Raw genomic sequence first — 23,863 nt, 5'->3', positions numbered from 1 at the left:
AGGAATTTGATCTTGACGTTTCGCTAGCATCTTCAGAGTTATATTCGCAACGGAAGCGATTTAAGTTTCAGGCCGGAATTCCTTCAGTTTACTGATTTTTTCATCATTTTTTAATCTCTATCTAGCTGACAACGAAAAAGGCTATGTTTAAGTTGCAAAGGTACCATGTTGTCACGTAGCAACACGTAGACCATGTTGCATCTCTCACAGACTCCTATGTGTGCGACAGCGATAACCAATGCCAGCTGCGTTCTTAAATGGCAAAATCAGTTTCAAATCAAGTAATGGCAATATCAAATATTCACTTTCGAGTGTTCGAGCGCCCTAAGTAAATATGCATATTTATGTGGAATGCATTGTAATTATGTATTATTGAATTACTAAGTATTCGTCATTATACAGAGTGAACTAAGTTAACGGGCAATTTTGTAAATGTTCTACATGTTTTTAAAGTGAAAGCTAAAACTCACATTTTCTGTACGTATTCGAAAATCGCAAAGTCTTCTCAAGACGTAGAGTTTCATAAATTGCTTTTTTTAAGCTTAAAGAAGCTAAGCTTAAGCTAAGAAGAGACTTTTAAGGCAATATTTTTGCTTTTTTTTCGAAATACATATTACGTATAGAAATTAAGTTTGTTTTTTGAAGAAATGTAAGAATTCCTGTAATTATACTCTGTAGTCCAAAAGTTCCAGTTAGAATGAATTTATTTTTATATATTGATTATTTTGTTGCTGGCCGCTTAGATGTGTACTTTACACTTAAATTCAGTTTTTCTTTAATATAATTCTTATATATAACGCTTTAGCGACGTGAAGCAAATGAACATACCAAAAGTATGTAATTTGCAGAAAATTAATTAAGTATTTTCAAAATTCTTAACACCAGTCCATCCAGCATGGATGCCAAATCCACTAATCTCGCATACACATGATCTGACATCTTTCGAGCATGGTAACCTTCAAACTAGTCAAAACATCCACCATGTAAATAGCAACAAAAAACAATTATTTTTAAAAACATTTAACTAGTATGTCCTGCAGTGTCTGCTGCATTTGCTTCAGGACAAGTGAGGGTTTAAAGGCAATAAATACCCCAGATGAGAACTCTTTGAAATTGAGCGCAAAACTCAACTTTGTCGCGCCCAAGCTGGTAAGTTCATTAAGTACATCTTTTCGCAATAGTCACTGTGGAATATTCCAGGACTGGTCGGACATATTCTCCATATGCCCCGAATGTAATGAGCAACTGGACAACGCTTACAACTTCAAGTTGTTGTGTTTAAAAAACGAATCATCTCGAATGGCCTTTGATAAATCCTCCTTGGACGATCAGCTTGATGATGCCTTTCAAGCAGAGCATCTCCCATTTGGGGAAGAGTCCGAAATAAAGGACATAGGCTTAAAGCCACTTCAAGCTCTTGAGCTTACATGCCCCCATTGTAGGAAAACGTTTAAATCCCAAAGAACTCTAGAGACCCACTTTAAAAAACAGCACGACAAAACTTGCCAGCTATGTGAGCAAAGCTTCAGCACCAACAAAGAACTTCTAAGGCATAAGAAAGCTGAGCACCATCGGCAGCAAGAATCATCGAAGTTTCAATGCGAAATTTGTGGGGAGAAATTCGCGCTGCTTAAACACATTCTCCAGCATTCGATGCAAGTTCATTTAATGAACAGGAAGGATATAAAACCCTATTGGTGCGATCAATGCAGCAACAAGTTTTCCTCCTCGACATTACTGATCCAGCACAAAAAGTACCATAATGGTGAAAGAACGTTCATATGCACCACTTGTGGCAAGTCGTTTGTAACAAAGCGCGACTTAAGCGGACATGAAAAACTCCATGATAATGAAAGAAAATACAGCTGCGATAAATGCCCGAAGAACTTCAATACCAGCCAGAACCTTAAAACTCACATTTATGTGGTTCATACAGACCCAAGTAAATGGAAGTACTCCTGCTCGGTGTGCGGGAAAAAGTTCCCAATGAAGAGCAATTGCAATGAGCACATCAAACGGCACGAAGGCAGCAAAGACTTTGAATGCCACATTTGCGGGAAAACATTCATCAGCAATTACGAGGTGAAAAAGCATGTGAAACTGCACTCAAACATTGCCTTCTACAAATGTGCGGGATGTTTGAAACACTATCGCGATAAAAGGTCGTTGGATAGTCATCTGTATAAGATTCATGGATTGGGAACGAAGAAACCGCCAATACGAGTGAAGAAATTTGTGTGTCACATCTGTCCTAGTCAGTTCTTCGATAATCAGAAACTGCAAAGACATATTAGGGCGCATACTGGAGTGAAACCCTTTAGGTGCCTTGAATGTGATAAACGGTTTATCGATAAGAACTATTTGAGTTCTCATCTGAAAAACGTGCATGGGTTTGAAGTGAAAACAGCAGGTATTGATGATTATTTCTAATTAACTTACATAACTTAAAATAACATTGATTCATCACATCATGCTTCTTCGGCTATCTGGTTGAAATTCTCAATTAAATGAGTGGGAATCTCCAGTTCCTTCAGGTTGTTTTCCCCTATTTCTTCCTCAGTTCTGAAACACCCACTTTAGTTAATATTCCCAAACCCACACCTAGTTTAATTATTATATACCTTATTAGGATATCCACCAAATTTTCACAAGCTAGCAAGGCTTTTGGGTCTTTCTCCCACTTGTGCAGTTCTCTTAAGATAATGTAGGTATTTTTATCCCGAATGTATTCTCGGTTCACCCGCGTTGAACACAACTGGGTGATGGCCTCGATTAAAATGCACCTAAAACAATCTCAAGTTGTAAGCTTTATCGATTGACTTATATACTTCTTGCCTTATGTCCGGGTCCCCTTCTCTGGTTTTATCTTCGGGAAGATATTGCAGATCTAAAGGCAGTTTATCGTTGTCCTCTTCGTCAAACTCCTCAGGTCCAGCAAGAGGGAGCAGCAATCTGGATAGAATATCTACGTCTTCACTCAGCAGCCATTCATGATAGTCCGTTTCAAAGCAGCAGTTCTTCAGGGTGCCGATTACTCCACCTCTCCTAACCATTGAGTCCTTATATTCAGTGAACGGCAGCAGCCTTTGGATGACACATTTGCTTTTATCCAACACAAACGTCCGGACTCGTCTGCTTTGGGTCAAATTGGACAAAACTGGCCCCAAATAGTGAAGTTTGGCTGATTTGTTATATTCATTTTTTGTGAAAATTTCAATGAGTTCATCAAATGTGTGGCCACTCTCCTCTATTAAATCTATGACTTTCTCTATTAAATGCCTCAGTCTGGACACGTTGGACAGGATCATACAGCACTGATCAGCGATTTTGCTCTCTTTGTTGAAAATCTCTTTTAGGCATTGTTTCACAATATTCTCCGGAGGCAGTTGTAAGGGAGGACATTCAACGCTCAGATCCAACTCCAAGACGGCCGCAGCCCCCTTTTCCTGGGCAGTAATATTAATCAAACTTAGGCTAACGTCTTTTGCAATTAGCGCCGATTTGTCTTGTAGAAGCGTTAAAAGGGCGAACAATAGCGGCGGGTAATTGTAAACAGCCGCAACTCCATCCGGAGAGCCCGTGAGATCTAAGGAAGGTGAGATTTTGAGTAAATAATTGAAAATCTAGATCCAAACAACACTTACCTAAAATGTTTTCGAGTGCTACGGTTTTGAGGTCTAATCGGGCCCCAATTCGCACAAAGTTGACCAGTTCTTCTAAAGCTTTCTCCATTTATCAGTGGTTTAATCGAAGGCAACTTACACAAAACATAAGCACACTTTCCGTGTGAAAACAATTAGGTTATGGTTGGAAAACAGAGAAAACAGTATTTTTCTCTGCTCGTTGCCAACAAACAATGGAAATCACCAACAAATTGTCGGTGATTTTTGAGATATTTGCCACTAGATGGCAAATTATTCTGGGGGATTTTTAAATTTTTCCAGCTAGTTAATTGCGTTATACTTGAAGATTTTCTGATCAAAAGACCTGGGATGTTCTGAGGTCGGTATGACCTCAGAACATCCGAAGATATTTTCGTTTCCAGTTTGATTCAATGTGTATATCCGGTTGCATAGCTGTAGGACGGATAATGTGAGCTAATTTGGCTTCCTCAAAACGTCAAAACTGTTGAAAAGTAATGGCAGTCCGAAACTGATAAACTTTCGGGAACAGATTGTTTTGCATCTGTGTGTAATTATTTAATTAAATTCGAGTATTTTGACTAAGAAATGTGTTAAATTTGTGCCAGATGCACCAGTAATCCTTCAAAATTTCGAAGGTAAGTCAAAATCATTCTGTAAGCTTGGCTTTTGCAGTTTACAACCGATTGCTTACTTGCCCCAGTGTTTATCCTGCAAAACGACTTCCTGGCTTACAGTTTTTTGGCCCAAACTCAATTTCAATGCACATTTAATCGTTTTAATTGGTTTCTCATTGTTAGACAATTGTTAATAAATTGACTTTAAAAAGTAGGGCCACAATCCTCTATGAGCCAGTATAGTTCACTTGGCATTCCATCTGCGTTCCTCTGCCCGATTAATTATTGGATTTGTGGTGTATAATGATGGTATTGTAGGTTGTCATTCGATTTATTGCGTCTTGAGAGCTCATGTTTTTATCATTTAATTACATTCATTAAGCCCTGCCGATTGGGTTCATCAGAATGTTAAGCATTTTGCAATGGCTGTGTTTTACCGCCAGGTATTAGTGTTTATCAGTAGGTAGTCAACTTCTATTACATATACATTCATATAAATAAATAATTAGAGCATATCCTTACCTACATCAAGCTTATTAGGGTCAATGTTTGCTCCTTTGCGTTGGATAGACCCAAGAAAGACTCACTTGCATTGGGGTCACTTCTCACAGATCAACGCTTGTTTCATTCATGATTTGTATCATTTTAAATGAAATCGCCAAAAAACACGCTCTGTGAGCGTCTTGTAGGTTTAAAAATGGAATAAGCACTGTATAACGTAGCCCCTTGAACGCAGCTTTTTCAAGGTTTTCACTATATTTCAGGAACGATTTCAGATAGACGAAGGATCTTTTGTGCACATTTTACCATCCTTCTTATAGCCACTGTATAAGGGTTAAGTCGCATTTTTTGGGAACTGCGAGGTTATTTTGCCCCCAACTTCTACGCCACTGGAGGAAGTCGGGATTTAAAAGCATATTTTCAAAAGCCATTGTTTTCTTTACAAGAAGCTGCTCTTGGTCCAAAGCTCTAACTTGAGCCGTTTTAGAGAAAAGTAATATTTTGGGACGAAAATCATGAGTAAACATAAGGCAATTTGGTTCAGTTTAGTATTTATTTGCAACAGTCAGTTTTCCAATCAAAATTAGCTGCTAGTGAATAATTCAAATGCCTTTGATGGTTTTTGCAAATTAAGAATACCTATACAGTTATTGATTGTTATTATGTACTTTTTATGGGCTTTCAGCATGAAATGCCCCTTTTCACTAAAACGGCTGACGTTACAATTCGTCAGTAAGAGAGCTATTTTGTGTAGACTGCAATCGTCTCCCAAAATACGCTTCAATCGCTATTATCATAGCAATTTTATACATATGCTGGGAAAGGAAATGATTTAACAAATCTCAATAAAATCGGGAAAATTAAAGGAAATCTGGAGTGGAACACTAAACAAAAAGCTACTAGCGTTTCCAAATATCCAAACGCATAAAACTCTCAATTCCCAATAGGGGTTTTACTCATAACTCCAAACGATAAAGACGCGGTTGATGCCATAATGTATTTTAAATTATGACACGCCGGGAAAACCGGATAAAAAGCGCCGAGAAGTCTGAAAAGAAAATGGGGGCGAATGGAATACAACGGGGAAAACCATTTTAGCCCTAAGGACGATATTGAATTTTTAATTTGAGTGAAAACACAGCGTTGCGGCCTGAAAACATATACATGCATACCCTTTTTTTTCAAAAAGAAACACCCTTAACTGGAAGCGTCCCCTTCTAATCAAACAATCTGAGTAAAAAAGTCACGTAACAGGTCTATCAGGGGTTTGAATCTAGAAAAACGTAAAAGGTCTCGTGATAAATGAGATTATGCGGCCACCCTTGAATTCTCAACCCCTTTGTCGTTGCCCTTAGACGGAAGTAGACAAAGGCACGATGACACAACGTGAAGTAATGTAATCGTACGGGTTTTCTTTCGGGAATAAAATTCGTCATTATGGCTGGTTACATTGAAAAGAAAGTATTTAAATAGGGATTATGTTAATTGGCTTGCACTATTCAAAATGGTCTCACACTGGCATCATTTGGCTGAAGGTTACGGTTTGCAAAACGATTCAATTAAAAGGCTGCCTTTGTTTAAATTCGCCAAAAATCAGCAAATGCACCGGTTGCAGAGAGAATGTCGACACTGATAGAAGAAAGTGTACGCTTTCCAGTGGCGCCACAAGCATCTTTCTAACTGGCCTGGGTTTTATAATTTTTTTAACCGATTTATAAGCCAATTCAATATTCGCACATACTTGCGGAAAAATTCGCCAAAAAATCAGCACAGTCGCAATAGCAGCGAGCTTCGCAGGAATAGTAGAGGAAAGTTTGCTCTTTCCAGAGGCCTAAAAATCAGTTTTCAACTTGGGCTGGTTTTTGCAAAATAAATTTTTGAAATCAGATTTTGCGACACAAACAAATGAATCAACTGCGCGTGTTAAAATTCCCAAAAAAATCAGCCAGTTTATCGAATGGGGAGAGAATCTGGGCACTGATAGAAGAAAGTGCATGCTTTCCAGTGGCGCAACAAGCATCTTTCTAACTAAGCTGGTTTTTGCGAAATATATTTTTTAGGTCAATTTTTCTGTCAATGTTAGCACATAGTTGCGGAACAAATAGCCAAAATTCAGCAAATTTGCAATTGTCGTGAGCTTTTCCGGAAGAATAGAGAAAAGTTTGCTCTTTCCAGTGGCGTAAAAATCACTTTTCTATCCGCGCTGGTCTTTGCAAAATAATTTTTTAAAACAGGTTTACATCGCTATTAATTTTCGAGGCGCGCAATCAGCTGCGGGTGTTAAAATTTCCAAGAAATCAACAAATTTATCGATTTCAAAGAGAGTGTGAGCACTGATAGAAGAAAGTGCATGCTTTCCAGTGGGGCAACAATCATCTTTCTAACTAAGATGGTTTTTGCGAAATAATAAAAATAAGAAATAATTTTCTTGATTTTTGGGGAATTTTTTCATTAAAATCGCATTTTTAGCAGATTTTTTAGGAATTTGCGAAATCCGACTTCCACTTTCAACGCTTTTTGCAGACCAATCTTCGACGCTTCGTCACTCTCAAACTAGATCAAATCGACAAATTATTTTTAGCTGTCCTTAGAGAGGACATTTTTGTTGTTGAAAACTCGTAAAACTCATTTCAATCGAGTTTGAACATTGATTTTTAGAAATTTTTCAATTTAGTCCACCAAATTGGTGATTCGGCTGAACCGAACATTTTGCTGCTTCCATCCACACCTTGCAATTGTGTTTTGATACTAACCATCCCACATTCAAATTAATTGAAACATTAATTTAAAAAAAGTGGTTTTTTCTAAGAAATCAATATGAACATGACCTGGAAAACGTTATGAAAACCATAACAATCTAAAAACGCATGAAGAACTACGTTTAATTCGGTAATTGTTTTAGCCACTTTATTTAGCTCATTTAATTAAAAAGCAGGATGTATTCTACGTGCCAACAATTTTCGTTTTTTACTCAAACCCGAAAATGCCGCTTTTTCTAAGTGATCGAGTGTTTCCTGCTACTCTTTGGTCTAATGGAAGCTGTGTAAGATATATTACAAGCCCAATGTGTTTATTCGATTTCCAGTGAGGACAGCGTTAGCATGCTGAGAGCAAATTAGAGGAAACGCAACCTCAAGCTGAAGGCTCCGAATATGAGTTTGGTTTGGGAGAAGCCAAGCCTGGATATTTCTATAATTAAAATTGGAAATGTCAGGCCAGGCCTCGGCAAGTAAATAACGCTGATTTAATCTGATTACTTTGAGGAGCGGCCCGGTTAAATAATTTCGTCTGTGATATCGGCGTGATGCGAATTTGCCAAATTGATTGAAAATTGTCTGCTAACAAGAAAAAAAAAGGTTTGATCAACCAATACAGCGGTTATAAACAAACAGTAAAGTCAATAACCCAATTATGCAGTGTTTTAGCCCAATGAATTTCTACGGGCTTCAAACAATAAAAAAACATGAACTGGTGATCAAATGAATGTCACAATTTTCAGTGCAACTCGTTTCGAATTGATTAGTAATTACTTTCACCTCTTTGTATGGTCATGGGCTGATAGACCGGCATTCAAATTGCGTAAAAATATCGTGTTTAAGTAGAAAAGTTTCATTTTTGTACACATACGGAAATCGACTTATTTGCAAAATAATGTACATCAGCTAGCGATTTTTATTCCGAGTAGAAGCATTTTCAAACAATGTCTGTTAGCAAGCTTTAAAGGTGTTTCCTGAAAGGTCAATGCCTACAAGCCAGATTGTTGATTGAAGTTAATAAATTCTGCATTGTAAAGCAAATGTAGCAATTTGCATAATGAAAAAATGAATTTATTATTATCTTCTGAACGGTTTTTCTCAAATGTCTATTTGGTCAACATCTGGCAAACGGGGAACAATCACAGAAGCGATTTTTGGGAAATGTAAAATTACATATTATTACCGAAAGACATCCGTTACGAGAATAGTTGACGGGCTGGGTGACACTAATCAAGTTTACCGCAAGGAAGTGTCAAGAGCTTAAGTGTATGAGGAAGGACTTTATTTTTAACGTTTTCAATCTACCGAGACTTGATTTCAAATGTATTTGATATACTCACTCTGAGACCGAAATAGCACCAGGGAAGTTAAGTTTTACTGAATCTTAAAGGTGTTTTTTGCCGATAAAGTCATGATTTTGCAAGTGAAACTGTAAGGAAAAATTCAAAAAAGTCTACCCTCGCTTCAGTATTTATTCGCACAGAACTAAAGTAATTATTTTACTACTTAAAACAAATTTAACTTCTATGGACAAAAATTAAGTAACTTTCGACTCAATTTCTCGCTTATTTTAATTGGGACACTTTATATGTTTTTACTTCATCGGGTAAAACATTGAATCCTTTTCCAAAAACTATTATAACATCGACCTTCTAAAAGTAACCGTTTTCTGATAATTGCGATTTATCAAAACACTCAACATGAAATAAGTCTCCTTTCCTGATCGGGTCACAACAATATTCGTTTCTCAAATTCGTTAAGAAGTCGACCATGATCTACATACATAAAACATTAAAAACTTTAATTTAATAACCAGTTAACAGTAACTTTTAAATTGGATTAGATGGATGTGTTTTGTTCATTACTTTACATATTTTCCCAGTCGATAAATGATTTCTTTTAGTAACATTTATTGTTATTTCTGTGTTTAAAACGATTGTGATTATTCATTGTATGCACATCAACCTTGAATAATTCAAAATAACCGTGTAAGAAAAATTTACACGAGGTTTTAATATGTGCAATTACTCAAAGAATTTCTCAGTTAAATGGATTTATTAGCACAAGGAATTGTGCAAGAAAATCCTGTCGAGGCGTTTTGTATACGAAATGTAATTTGCAAAATATGCATATTTAGAATGTTTAATTGATGCTTTCCGGCATTTTACCAAAAGCTTATTGGGAAAAAGACAAAATGGTTCTTACCGAAACCAAAAATGTTGCCATCATTAATTCGGGGTGTTAATTGCTTCTAATATTTTTCTATAATTAATTCGAGATTTTTTATGACTTCTAAAATTTTTCAATAGTTAGATCGAGATTTTTAACATGAAACAACGAAATAAATACGCTTTCTACTGATAATAAAACCGGAATAAATTTGTATAAACCATATTTGTATAGGGATCGTTAAAATGCGTACAATTTTCACCAATATAAATTGTCCGAATTAACTAAAAACACTTATTTATTTTTTAGAAAATTGCACGTACAAATCAACGGTTTTTTGCTAACATCTCATAATTTTGCCAGTGAAGAAACTTAGGACTTGAATGTTCTTAGGCAAATGTAAAATCGCAACTTTATACAGTTTACTGTTCATACGCTTCGTTTATTGTTTAGATTGACGCACATTAACAATTATAAAAGGGAATAAGTACATTGACACACACACACAATTCAGTTAATTGTTTCATCCGGCTTAACCCTTTCCTCCTTTGGGGATGAAGTTCTTTGAAGGATTCGAGTAAAAGATCATCTAAATTAAAAGATTTTATACTTTATTACATTCTAGCCTGGTTAGGTTGGGCTGAATAGCAACCATGTTACACAATCTGTTGTATTCTTGTCTATGTTAAGCTTAAACAGTTTCCCGACTCCAGTTCCAGGTTTTCGGAGTTGATCGGTGACGTGCATTTCCAGGCATCGTTTTCCACGAGAAAATTTCAGTTTCGGTCGAGGCATCTCGACGAAATGCGCGCTGTTTCCGCGAAAATCTCTGGTGGCCCAAATCGCGTCGTAACCCACTTTCCAAAGGGGTGTGTACTTGATTCAGCCTGCAGATTAATTGAAAAAGTTCATCTTTCCTTCCTTTTTTTGGGGCACCGACAAGGCTCTTGATTGTTGGCGGTTTGACCGTATTTTCCAGACTTTAGGCTCTGTTTGCATGTATGTATTTGCAATTATCGAGAACTGAGTGTCGATTTAATGCTAACACGTGAAAGTGGCAATTAGTGATTACCATCTGAAGACTGTGGTTAATTGAATTGATTTCAACGGATATCGAAAAACGATCACGCGATTCTAACGAGTCCTGACGTTCCCCATAAAACGTGCCAAAAGATTTCCTCGGGGAAATTTGGGAAAAGGAGTGACTGCAAGATTTTTCTCTCAAGGAAATGAGAGGTTGAGGAAAATATTCGTATATTCGGCCTAAAAGTTAAGTGACGTCACTCCAAGTGACGATTTCCAGAAGAGCATCCAGGAAAATGACTCTAAGCTGCTATGATATGTTCTGCGTCAACTTTTCCAAAGTAATTCACAGTTTTTGTGGTGTGTTTTGAACGGTGTGTGCACCTTGCCTTCTAGGTAATCTCTTAACTAGCCGTTGTTTGACCTTTGTTTGTCTTTGTGTTATTTTATCGTTTACTTATGCCTTCAGGCCAGTGAAAACTGGCCTGTTTTTTAACGTGTTTTATTTAGTAGACCTTTACATTTGGGTTTTCCAGTTTCAAAGTTGGTGGTGTTAAATGGGACAAGCATACGCGCATGAAATGTATAGGGATGTTTCCCTTTTAAATCCCTATAAAATGAGTCACGGTCTAGACTGCAGGGGTTCCCCTAAATTACTCTTATTTTTTTAATGTTTCAGCTCATGAAGATCGTTTGGATTAGACTCTTTCAGTTGAAGAGGACTCTGAGTTATTTTGTTCTGAACTTTGATAAATAGTGATTAAAAATGAAGAAACTTGATTCCATTCAAGAATGTTTCTTAAACAAATGTTGAATGTTCATTAGCTAATATACGGGTCTATTTTTCCATACATTATCAAGAGAAACACGTTAGAAGCCTCAGATCCGAAATGATCGACATTTTTTCCATCCATCTTTAGCTGATTTTGACTATTCACTTACACCGAACACTTTATATGCATATTGGGAGCTTCTTTGCACGAAAAAAAACCATTCAAATCAACAAATATGCATGTGAAATTTTCATTTTTGACCGATAATTTCATAAGGAGTAGAGGTCGATTTTTTCAAAAAATTTCAAACTTCTGAAAATGCTTCGAGTTTTACATCTTTTTCATTGAAATGAAGTCGGCAATGCAACGAGTTTATTAAAAAACACGCTAAAGCTTCAGACCTGAAATGTTGGACATTTTTGGTCGATTTTCAGCGGTTTTTGCCCACTCAGGATCTTTAACCGCTAATATCTTCCTTAATATAGACTGCAAACTCTATAAATGTACATTGGGGAGTTTCTTTGTTCGGAAACAATCCATTTAAATCAAATACACGCATGTGAAAATTTGAATTTTGATCGAAAATTTCTTAACGGTCGATTTTTTCCAAAAATTTCAAATTTCTGAAAATGCCTCGAATTGTACATCTTTTCCATTGAAAGGAAGTCGGCAATGCAACGAGTTCATTAAAAAATACGCTAGAAGCTTCAGACCTGAAATGATGGACATTTTTGGTCGATTTTCAGCGGTTTTTGCCCACTCATGATCTTTAACCGCTAATATCTTCCTTAATATAGACTGGAAACTCTATAAATGTACATTGGAGAGTTTCTTTGCTCGCAAACAATCCATTGAAATAAAAAAAAATGCATGTGAAATTTTGAATTTTGACCGAAAATTTCAATTTTCAAATTTCAGAAAATGCCTCGAATTCTACATCTTTTTCATTGAAAGGAAGTCGGCAATACGAGTTCATTAGAAATCACACTAAAAGCTTCAGATCCGAAATAATCGACATTTTTGGTCTATTTTCAGCGGTTTTTGCCCACTCACAATCTCTAACCGATAATATCTTCCTTAATATAAACTGGAAACTTTATCAATGTATTGGGGCGTTTCTTTGCTCGGAAACAATTCATTGAGCTCAAAAAAGACGCATGTGAAATTTCGATTTTTGACCGCCAATTTTGTTTCATCATCTCAAAAAGCGATGAATGTCACGATCTCATTGAGAAACACGCCAGAAGCTTCCAGAAGCCAAACCTAACATCTCATAATTCAATTGTTGCTAGCAGTGAATTTGGGAAATTTATTAAAAATAGCGAAATATGCCATAAACTAAGCCATAAAACCAGCGAATTTAGCACAAGTTTTTCGAAACACTGCGAAGTCTAAAAATAAGTGTGTTTGTTTAACTACAATAAATCCTACCAATTGGGTTAAATAAATGTATTATTATAAAGTGGGAGAAAATGGCATTAAGGCAAGGAATTTTGAATAATTCAAAGGAAATTGTTGTTATTTATTGAAAATTACACTTTCGAACGGTATTTACTACACACGCAAACAGTGAGCATTAGAAGCCTCATAAAAGATGTCAGAAAGGTAATTTTCCAACAGAAACACACGTGACGACAATCCGATATGCAAATTAGTTAATACCATGATTTATTGCTACCTCGCATGGGCATGGCATGATGTGTTTTAGATTTTTTTTTTGAATGCTGCATTACCGATAATACTGTGTAAATTAATGTTTTATTATAATGTAGAATAATTTCTCCAACTCTCTCCTCTGGTACTGATAGTCATCCATAAACATATGCTTTGTGTCGGTGATTAGTCGCAACGCATAAATATGTTTAATAGTGCAGTTTTAACGGTTTCAAGTTACCCAAGAAACGCATTTCAACCATATAAAACATACATGCTCATAATTCCTTCAGTTGTGGTATAATGGCTTTATTTTCGAGTTCCGGAACAGAATGCAAATAAATAATAATTTACATTTTATGGAGTGTTTGGAAAAGGTTTACTTTGGTTATTAGCCAGTCTGTAGTTGGGCGTCGTAATCAATCCATGGATTTCGTTTGTTTGAAAAAGATTAAAATTCTCATCACCATATCTCATTTGTCTTGAACAATATGCGTAAAAGTCACCTAAAGCGTCATTTGTTTTGGTTACATTTTTATGGGATTTTGATCGTGGGAATCAAAATTTGGCTTACTACTGTTAATATATTTTTTGTTATTTGCTCATCTTTTGGGTGTTTGTGCATTAATTCAATTGAAACATTGACCTCAGAATGAATACCGCCGATAATGCAAAGGAATTTGGTCGTACATTGTTCTTTCTTAATTAATCTGTGAGTTAATAATTCGTAATGTATTAACATTTTAACGAGTTAAGAACTGCTAAAGCTACTTTTGCCAATTTCTGCAAATTTGCATTTGGCTTACGAGGTTGTTTTTGCAGGCCGGTGTTTCACATTTTTTTCTTCGGGAACTAAATAGTGAGAGAGATGGTTTTGTACGTATTTGATAGGGAAAAGTCTGCTTTATAAGTGGAAAGAGTTTCGATTTCTAGTCATCATCAGGCAATTTTCCAGAATTTTTCAAAGTTTTATGTGCTTTTTGCAGTATATTTAAGCAGGTTGTGGGTTCACATTTATTTTCTTAGAAACTTGCAAAGTTATAAAGTCACTTTTCTGTCAGATTTGTAGGGCAAAGTCCGTTCTATAAGTGGACAACGTTTCTATTTTCGACCATCCTCAGACAAGTTCCGGGATTTTGTTTAGAATTGCGTTTGTTTGCGTTGAAAACCAACCGCAGTTTTAGCACAAATTTCTATAAATTTTTACGCAGTTGCCAAAAAATATCAGGATTCGGTGCGAAGTTAATGAAGTTTCTCAAAGTTTCCTACAAATTGTGAAAATTTCAAGTTGGTAAAAAAGCTGCGATTTGAACAAATATTTTCTATTTTTGAATCACAACAGTCCTCTATAAATGAGGAGAAATTCCAGTTGATGTTTGTTTTAGATCAGAAGGGATGAATTTTTAAAACAATGGTTAAGCTGAAACATGCATTTTTCAACCATCCTTAACAAATTTGTGAAAATTCAGGATTTGGTGTGATTTGATCGAAAATTTTAGCATTTTGAAAATCATGTGTTCTCATTTTGAAAGTCATGTGAAGTAAAAAGTTGAAGTCCAAATGTCCTCTATAAATGGGTTGAATTTCAAGTTGGTACTTGTCTTAGATCAGAAGTTACGATTTTTTAGGCAAGGCCTGCAGTTGAGTGAAAGCTTTCATTTTTGACCCAGAATTTTGTCAAAGTTCAGATTTTTGCTCAGTTTTATTGAAAATTCTAAGATATTGAGATTTATGTGATCTTTGTAGATTGTGACAATTAAATTATAAATTTTTAAACCAAAACGTTGTTTTTCAGCCAGCATGTACAAATTTGTAAAAAAAATCAGTTTTCCGGGCGATTTTATTGAAAGTTTTAGAATTTTGAGCTTCATGTGTTTACTATAGAACGTCACAATTTCAAGTTTCTACTTGCCCTCGATCAAGTGTTTAAATTTAAAAGAAAAAGATGTAGTTGCGAGAAACGTTAATTTTGGGTTCATCATTCACCAAGCTGCTGAAATTCAGGAATAGATGCGATTTGGACGAATATTTTAGAAAGTTTAGATCCAAATATCCTCCATAAATGGGAGGATTTCAAGTTGCTACTTGTTTTATATTTGATTGTAGGAATGTTTGAAACGAGATGTGCAATTAAGTGGAAATATTGATTTACAAAGTTGCCAAAATTTGTGGTTTTTTGCAACTTAAATAAAAAGTTTATCATTTCCAAATCCACGTCTTTTCTATGGATTATGACAATTTCAAGTTTCTACTTGCTCTATATTAGAAGAGACGATTTTTTAAAGATTGTGTGCAATTGTCTGAAATTTAGACCGTTTTCAGTCTTCAGTTTATTATATGGATTGTGAAAAATTCAAGTTTCAACTTGAGATTAAAAGTTTAAAAAAATATAAATACACTACACAACTCCCACATAATTAAACTGGATATACATCGGACACCACGGAAAACAGTTAAACTGGCGTCTTAAATAGATACTTGCTATTTTATAGGCATATTACAGCTTGCAGATTCTACAGATACAATGGAGCTAATTTCAATAAACATCAATAACTCAGTTCACGTGCCCATAAGATTTCCTATCGCTAGCGACACAGGAGTTAATAATGTCGACAGAACACTTCCCTTTCCGGCAATGTAACAACAATAAGAAATAAACCGGAGCAACAACCCAATCGATACAATGTCGCTGAAAATGCTTCAGCTTCAGTCCTAACTTAATTACCTACCACTACTCTTTGTGTTCCGTCTCTTCCGTTCGAATTAACAGCCGTAATCATGTGGGATTTATCATTATTGTAAGCGATATCCTTTTTGTTCACTCGTTACGTCCAAATGGATTATACCTCGAGTTGAAATGACGGATCAAGTCGATGAATTCTCATAAAATAGCCAGCACTACTCGCATGTGAGATAACAATTTATTGTGTGAATTATCTGTTAATTGTTATTGAGGACAATTGTTCAGCTTATCAATTTTTTTTTCAAAAAATGAGCAATTTTTAGTCTTGTGTAACTTCAATCTGCATTTGGTTTCGATATCGATTTGATCTGCTTCCATCTTATGAAAAGATGCTGGGAAAAGAAAGATAACTAGTTTGCAGCTGCTATGTCTGACCAGGCTGGGACTTTGTGCCTCTTTCCTCTTCATTGAATCTTCGTTTTATTCCAATTTCTGTCTAGGGGGACTGAAATATTATTAGTCCCCTTAGAATTTTATCTTGGGTGTTTTGCCTCAAAATTTTTGTCTTTTCAAAAGACAGAATTTTCTCACGTTTTCTATTACAAATTGATGAAAGGTGCTCTCTAACCACATGGGCAAGGAATTTTGTAAAGTACCTTTTTTTGTATTTTCAATTTTGTCATCAGGTTTTGTTTTTGAAATTTTGCTTCTAGTTTTATTTTCTATCAAATCGGCCGAATAAACGAAATAAAAAGGCTTGTTGGTTCATTTTGATTTGTTTTAATTTGGATTTTCATCTTCATTAAAACTTTTTTTATGAAATATTTATCACTGGTTTATTTCACATGGGCAAGGAATTTTGTAAAGTACGTTTTTTGTATTTTCAATTTTGTCATCAGGTTTTGTTTTTGAAATTTTGCTTCTAGTTTTATTTTCTATCAAATCGGCCGAATAAACGGAATAAGAAGGCTTGTTGGTTCATTTTGATTTGCTATAATTTGGATTCTCATCTTCATTAAAACTTTTTTTTCGCAAAATTAGATTTATTACAATTTATTTTTGCTCTCTCATGTAAATTTTTGTGCATGTATCGGGTGGTTTGAGTGAAAAATCACATATCTATTTGAATGAGTAGGTTTTCTATGTACCAAAGTTTCAAGTTTTCTTTTTTTCATCCAGAAAATGAACTTGGTTCTTTTTCACTAGTGAATTTAAATTTTGGGTCTTCACTGTTCAGGCATGATAAAATAAATATGGCAAAATACCCAAGATAACAAAGTTGTCGTCCCCTGCAATATAAAATTGCAAACAAAAAACTCAGATTTTAGCTCGAAAATTCAAGTCGGAAATGCTTGATTCAACTTCCAGCATTAATAATGCAGGTAACCGATGTTATTTCGCAAATCCTGTGGAATTGAAAGAATGTATGCGACATTCTTTCAATGATTTGCGGTCTAATGACTGAAGTCAACTCGCTGTTCGTAGTTTACAATTGATAATATTTTATCTGCTGCATTACTTATGTCGCATAATAATAGTGGTTTTACAACAATCGGCGCTAATTGCATTTAAATCGATTCTAGGCGCAAAATTGGATTCGCAACAAGTAGAACAATTTTGTTTGCAAGCAAGCTGTAAAGTTCGATTCAGTAAACTGCAGATGTTTGCTTGAGCAATGAGCAGCAGCAGCTTAAAACTTCAAAAAGTCCCAGCAATAAAATTTATTTCCCAGTGTTGTTTAGCGTTCCATGTGGTAAATCTCTTCAGCTAGCCGACTGGCTGTAGAGTTATCGCATTTGAAAATTCAATGGTCGCTTATTCTAACGGATTAGAAAAGTAAAAGTGTTGTACTTGTTTCGCTATCGACAACAAACTAGTGCGGCAGCAAGTGTGTCCGTCCATGTCGGAATTTCGAAAAGATTACCAATGTTAGTATTCGACAGGCTGAGGAGCGGTACGCGACCAAGAGTTATTCGGGTTTATTCCCCATTCAACCTGCCAATGTAGTTTTTGGATTAACTGTGTGTGTGCCCGTGTGTCGCAGAAATGTGGGTGAAGCTGGAATTTGGGAAAATTTAATGTTTCACCAGGCTTAAAAATGCTGGAAGTTGTAGCTTTGGGCAAAACCGGGCCCTTTAACGTGTTTAAAATGCTGCCCAGCGATTCTCCTCGTTATAGGGTGAGTTTTTTGCCCGCGTCATTAGCATTGTTCGTCTATTCTCATCTAGTCGCATGACAGCAACCCGATATCATCCGGTTTTAGAGCTCAAACATTTTATGTGACGCCAATAAAGCGAAAAAACAACAAAATCGTCGACACATTGCAAAGAGATTTTGTACTCAACACAAATAGACGAAGCTAATAACGATTCAAGTGCATTTCAGACAGGGCAAAATGGGTTCGAAGGAAAAAATGGAAATTTGAAAATTTACATCTGAAATTGGTTAAAAATGTGCCTGTTATCGAATTTGCAAATTGAAAGCCCTCATTTTTATTGAATGTATACATTTTTAGCGTTTTTAACGTCGGGGACACGGTTGAAAATGTCCTTGTTATCCTAAGAACATTTTTTATGAAGATAATTAACTCTTGAATATTAAAAAAACGATTTGAAATCGGAAAAATATCTGTTAGTGTATATCTAGCTGTATCTGCGAGTTGTAGCGGAAAACAAGTTTTCGATAGAACGAATCAAAAACTTCCGCTACTAATTAGGGTTTGGTAGAAAAGTCCCAACTTCTGAAAAGGCTTTAGAAGCATTTAAGCCTGTGAAACCGATGAAAATTTTTGACCGTTCTTTATGGAAGAACTATTTCGATAGCATGTTTCTCCAACTAGTTGAGAATGAGAATAACAAGAAATGTACAAAAATAGACTTGTGGAAAAGGGTTTGCTACACATTTTTAATCTTAAAAAAAGTTAGAAGCAAAAGTGGAAAACGTATGAAAATGTACGAGAAATCCACTTACATTTTTCGATACTATCTTTAGTAAACTTCATGTCTGGCTAATTCGCTTAACCTCTAAAAGGAATAAGCAATGGTATATTTTGATTTAATAGAACTAGCGAAGGATAGAAAATAGATGGATCGATGTTTTCGCCAAAAATCAAATTTCTCAAAATTTCCCAAACTCCGTAAATGTGAATAATTGGTAAGCATCAGGTCGAAAGCAGTCAAAAAACTTGCATGTGAAATTTTCATTTTTTTGCCCAAACTTTCATAAATGGAAGTTGAGGTTTTCGAAAACATCAAATTTCTCAAAATGCCCCAAACACCGTAAGTTTACAAAATTTGGAAACTCCTTGGGTCAAAAGCAGTGAAAAAACACGCATGCAAAATTTTTGTCTTTTCGAAAATTTTCTACGAGTAGAAGTCGATGTTTTCCCAATAAATGGAATTTCTCAAAATGCCCCGAACAAGTAAAAAATGCATAATTTTTGCAAGCTTTTGCGGTCGAAAGCAATAAGAAAAACCGCATGTTAAATTTTCATTTTTTTCTCCAAATTTTTCAAGGCTTTTAATGGTCGACGTTTTCCAAAAAAATCAAATTTCTCAAAATGCCTTCGTACATCATAAAAATGGGGGGAAGCTCCTAAGCCCCAAAAAATAAAAAGCATGTAAAATTTTCGCCTTTTGCCGAAAATGTTCTAAGGGTAGAATAGAAGTCAATATTTCTCAAAAAAATCAAATTTTGCAAAATGCTCCGAACACCTTAAAAATGCAGAATTGGAAGGCTGAAAACAATCAGAAAACTCGCATGTAAAATTTTCATTTTTTTTTCTCGAACGAAAAGGAATAAATATTAATATAATTCTTCCCGAGAAGAAGGCAACAAATTCAGATCTTTCTATCTAAAATTCTACAACAATTTGTCGATACAATGGATGCTAATGCAACAACAATGCTAATTCGTAATGTTAAATGTTCAAAATCGACACAAAAACTTAATTTTTTCCTGTCGATCCAGAACTGGGAATTTTCGGGTTACTAGACAGACCATCGTCTATAGGAATTTGCGACGTTTTGCCTGTATACATGAGTAGCACCTTCAGAGCTGTGTTTGGGGCCGAGTCGTGTTTACTTTGGGGTGGTTTAGGAAACGGAGCCAAACCTGATGATTTTTCATTGATAAATATTGCCGCGAACCCCTAAAAAAGTTAAACAATTTTGAACTCATTTGAAGCAGGTGGCCATGCATACTAACGAAACGTCGAGGCCAATTTTCCATCGACCACGCTCCAATAACCCAGTGATATAATATAAATATATCACTGTTCGCGCGCTTAGCGCTTGTTCTTTTCACCATCACTTTGTCCGCACAATTTTGAGCCCAAGATTTATTTGAGTGTTCAATATTGGCGATGAAGATTTGCAAACGAAAATCACTTCGAAGTTTTTCCTATTAGAATGCAGTGCTGAAAGACAGTGATGGCATTCCGACGAAACCAGGCTCTTTCGCCAGGCGTGTCGGTTTATTTTAACAAAATTAACACCCGGTTTTACAGCCACCAACATTAAACAATATCAAACCGTTTCCCATCGCTCCAGGCTATAAGTTCGGTGCGAAATTGTTTTTATGTTGATTCCTATCATCAACGCAGTGGAAAACGGTGCCAATAAATCCCGAACGGGACGGACCGACATCCAGATTTATGTGCGATGGAATTTCGAAACTGTGACCTACAAAATTCGAATTTAAAAATATCGCCAGAAAAAAAGAAAAAATCTAACTTCTAGGGAAACCACATGTTAAGCATATTTCTTCACTGAATAATGGGCTGGTGGTATTGAAATAAGATCATGCCCAAATGCTCATTGTAATTAGCAGAACGGTATACTTCGCTTGTAGCAATGAAATTTGAATTAATTTTAGTGCAAGAGCGAAAACTTTGCATAAAATCAACGGCCATAGAAAGGAAATAGCTTGCAATTGTAGCAAATTGCAACATTTTCTATCAGCCCAGACATATAAATCACCGTAAAAGTGCAGTATAGAAATACTTTATTTTATAACCAGGATAGAAATCCTGGTTATAAACGTATTAAGTTTGTATTTAATTACCTTCTCGTTAACTGTTTTTACGGCAATAAAGTACAGTCATACTTGCTAACGGTGTTTTCAATTCTTAAATTGATTTACTTGTTCTTTCACTTTGCCGCAATTACACCGAATAGACAAAGACTTGAATCTAGCGTTTGAGCCTCGTTGTCTCTTCATCCCTTTTAGTTTCGTTTTCTTGACAATAAGGAAGCTATGCCAGTTATGTCGCCTAAAAATAAGCCGCATGCTTCGAGAGTAGCCAGTAAATATGCAATCGCTTAGCTGAACTCTTTTGGAACGAACGGAATGCTTCATTGATTTTTTTGTTGTCGCATTTTGGCCCGCTATTTTAAGAGTGACTGAAACAAGCTGGCAATTTAAACTGCCATTGCCAAATTAAGCATTTGGGCAATTGTACATGATATAAAAATCTTCGACGGTCATCTGATGGTGCATCCTCTCACATGTCGCCCAACAAATGGAAACTAACAATCAAACTACTCGGCATTGTTTGTTTAAAATAAAATATCCGAGTTAATGAACCTTAAAACACGAACAGCAGAAGAAAAGTGGAACGCACATTGCCCGTTTTTTCCTCTTCCTCTCCCATCATACATCAAAGATGAAATTTATTTGCGTGGTTTTCAGCTGTTGCATGTCAAATGCCACCAGAGAATATCGGGGGGCTCTTTGTACAAATCGTCAATGGAAAGGCGGCTGAGTTGAATTTATGGCCAATTTTTTGTGTGTTTTTGTTTGCAGACACTATGCGCTGAACCCGCAGGCCCGCCGGCCAATATGCAGATTTCGGAGGCGGCCGGAGGGGTTCCGCAACCGGGGGCGGAACCTTGTCGCTTTCCCAAACTGGAGGAATGCGCCCATTTTCACTACGAAAGGGTGCAACTGCCGCCTGCTCTTCAAGTCGCCTTACAGACCAGCATGGATCAATCACTACATTCACAACACAGTGAGTTTAGGGCGGATAGTTTTTTACTTTACTTAATAACCCTGTATTTTTTTCATAATATTCGGAAACAGTAGCTTTTGGGAAGTACCTCAGTTTCAGTCATCATAAAATGTCCCTGCAATGAATATTTAAGAGGCCAACATTTTTTTTATTTTGTTGAGCTGAAAGCTTTGTTAGATGAGCGTTTCTGGTTTGGTTTAGCAAATGAAGATGAAGACGCGGAATGGTTTATGGTGCAAGTGACATCCGGAGACGAATGCTGGCTGGTGCAACGCAACTTTGAGAACTTCAAAATGCTGGACGAACAACTGCATCAGTGCATCTTCGACCGAAAGATCTCCCAGCTGCCGGATCTTGCCAGTATGTCGAACAACGAGGAAGATCTCGAGGTATGCAATTTCATAATTTGAAATTCCTCGGTAGGTTGTGCGGCTCTATGGAAGACGCCTTTGTGTCTCGTATAAATAGTTTCAGATAATATTTTGCTATGTCGACGACGACTAATCCGAGCGATGTCCCACTTACTGTTTGAAATATCTTCTGCGACCCAGATAACCTCGTTGCCAGAATTGTTAGACGTGCTGTCGCCTTTGTAATTATTGTAAACTGGCAGTCTTGCGGAATTTATATCAGCTTGATATGCATCACATAATCTATTTGTATGTTGGATTTCTTGCGATCTAGAGCGCAATAAATTCAATTGAAAACCAATTCGGGATGAATCCAAAATTGCCTTGATTCTTCTATTTGTGCCAGTAGCTGGAGCGCACCGAAAACAGTGTAAAAGAGCTGAGTGAAAGTTAATTAAGCTCAACCGATGGGCAGTGAAAGATAAAATTGACTGGAAGATCTTTCTGAGCTCTTTTTTCTTGAGCTGGCTCCCATTTTTGGAAGGTTCAAATTGCATCAACTTCAGTTTCACTGCAATTGGATGCATATTGATGGGAACTCTATAACGAATCGGCTCCAACGTTGTGGAAACTCTTTGCAATATAAAGCGGATTGAGGTACGCAAGTATATCGATAAAATAATGTCGCAGTGATAATTTCAGACGTCCCATAAACCCAAAACGCATTAATTTCGCCTTTAATGGCGGCTGTTTTTGAGGACGCCCCCATTTTCCGCCAGCGCGCAAAAATGTTCGGATTTATCAGTAATTATTACTGGGAGGTTTGAAAGTGGTTCACTTTGTAAATGCTTCATTCAGTTCTCTATCCAGTAGTGTAAAAATGGAGGCTCTCGCTTAATTTCTTCCTGAGAAATGAGCAAAAAGGTGGCGAAATGCATGAGATTTTGGCATTATCTTGCACCTAAATGTGTGATTTTTAAGTTTGTCTGTTTGTGTGAAAACAGCTACTGTTTCCTCACTCAAGTTTCTCTTACAGAATCGGGCTTCTAATTCTCTTTCCAATGACAGGAAAACGAGTTCTGTGCCTCAAAAGCTTTTTAAATATGCCGAAAAAGGTGGCTTCATTTTGAGTGGATTTCGCCCTCTAACAACAACCGCGCATTTACAATAGTTACCTTTAAATGTTGGCTTTTTCTGTGGAAACTGCTAACGTTTTCTAAGCGATGCTTCACTTTGTAAATGCTTCATTTAGTTCTCTATACAGTGGTGTAAAAATGGAGGCTCTCGCTTAATTTGTTCCTGATAAATGAGCAAAAAGGTGGCGAAATGCACGATATTTTGGCCTTATCTTGCACTTAAATGTGTGATATTTAAATTTTTCTGTTTGTGTGAAAACAGCCACTGTTTCCTCACTCAAGTTTCTCTTACAGAATCGGGCTTCTAATTCTCTTTCCAATGACAGGAAAACGAGTTCTGTGCCTCAAAAGGTTTTTTAGATATGCCGAAAAAAGCGGCTTCAATTTGAGTGGATTTCGCCCTCTAACAACAACCGCGCATTTACAATAGTTGCCTGGAAATGTTGGCTTTTTCTGTGAAAACTGCCAACATTTTCTAAGCGGTGCTTCACTTTGTAAAAGCTTCATTTAGTTCTCTATCCAGTGGTGTAGAAATGGGGGCTCTCGCTTAA

At 36.3% G+C, this 23,863-nt stretch overlaps 2 protein-coding genes across 4 annotated transcripts; one reads left to right on the top strand and one right to left on the bottom strand.

Moving 5' to 3' along the window:
* Positions 1–915: 915 nt before the first annotated feature.
* On the top strand, positions 916–22,462 carry LOC125505288 (zinc finger protein OZF-like). 3 transcript variants are annotated; one of them, XM_048668785.1, is made up of 4 exons: positions 916–1,149; positions 1,201–2,410; positions 21,622–21,826; positions 22,028–22,215. In XM_048668785.1, the coding sequence occupies exons 1-3, from the start codon at positions 1,030–1,032 to the stop codon at positions 21,633–21,635; spliced, it is 1,344 nt and encodes a 447-aa protein (XP_048524742.1). In that variant the 5' UTR covers positions 916–1,029; the 3' UTR covers positions 21,636–21,826; positions 22,028–22,215. The 3 variants fall into 3 exon arrangements, with proteins under 3 accessions (XP_048524742.1, XP_048524741.1, XP_048524743.1); XM_048668786.1 differs by lacking the exons at positions 916–1,149; positions 1,201–2,410 and adding an exon at positions 17,459–17,995 and having other exon boundaries at positions 22,028–22,462; XM_048668784.1 differs by lacking the exons at positions 21,622–21,826; positions 22,028–22,215 and having other exon boundaries at positions 1,201–2,524.
* On the bottom strand, positions 2,412–3,867 carry LOC109544021 (protein HGH1 homolog). Its single transcript, XM_019914006.2, has 4 exons — positions 3,645–3,867; positions 2,836–3,586; positions 2,622–2,783; positions 2,412–2,562 (listed from the first exon to the last, which is right to left on the bottom strand). The coding sequence occupies exons 1-4, from the start codon at positions 3,730–3,732 to the stop codon at positions 2,469–2,471; spliced, it is 1,095 nt and encodes a 364-aa protein (XP_019769565.1). The 5' UTR covers positions 3,733–3,867; the 3' UTR covers positions 2,412–2,468.
* Positions 22,463–23,863: the final 1,401 nt, after the last annotated feature.

Source organism: Dendroctonus ponderosae, unplaced genomic scaffold, assembly GCF_020466585.1.
Source record: "Dendroctonus ponderosae isolate FM_Combo_2020 unplaced genomic scaffold, Dpon_F_20191213v2 Dpon_F_20191213_77, whole genome shotgun sequence".
In the NCBI taxonomy this organism is placed as follows: Eukaryota; Metazoa; Arthropoda; class Insecta; order Coleoptera; family Curculionidae; genus Dendroctonus; species Dendroctonus ponderosae.
This window is presented reverse-complemented; position numbering and strand designations above follow the sequence as displayed.

Bases quoted from the DNA above. Each gene is read 5' to 3' on its own strand.
- LOC125505288 (XM_048668784.1), top strand. From the start codon at position 1,030: ATGTCCTGCAGTGTCTGCTGCATTTGCTTCAGGACAAGTGAGGGTTTA. The intron at 1,150-1,200 runs GTAAGTTCATTA...GGAATATTCCAG, and splicing joins ACTTTGTCGCGCCCAAGCTG to GACTGGTCGGACATATTCTC.
- LOC109544021 (XM_019914006.2), bottom strand. From the start codon at position 3,732: ATGGAGAAAGCTTTAGAAGAACTGGTCAACTTTGTGCGAATTGGGGCC. The intron at 2,784-2,835 runs GCAAGAAGTATA...AGATTGTTTTAG, and splicing joins GAAGGGGACCCGGACATAAG to GTGCATTTTAATCGAGGCCA. The intron at 2,563-2,621 runs GTATATAATAAT...TGGGTGTTTCAG, and splicing joins TTGGTGGATATCCTAATAAG to AACTGAGGAAGAAATAGGGG.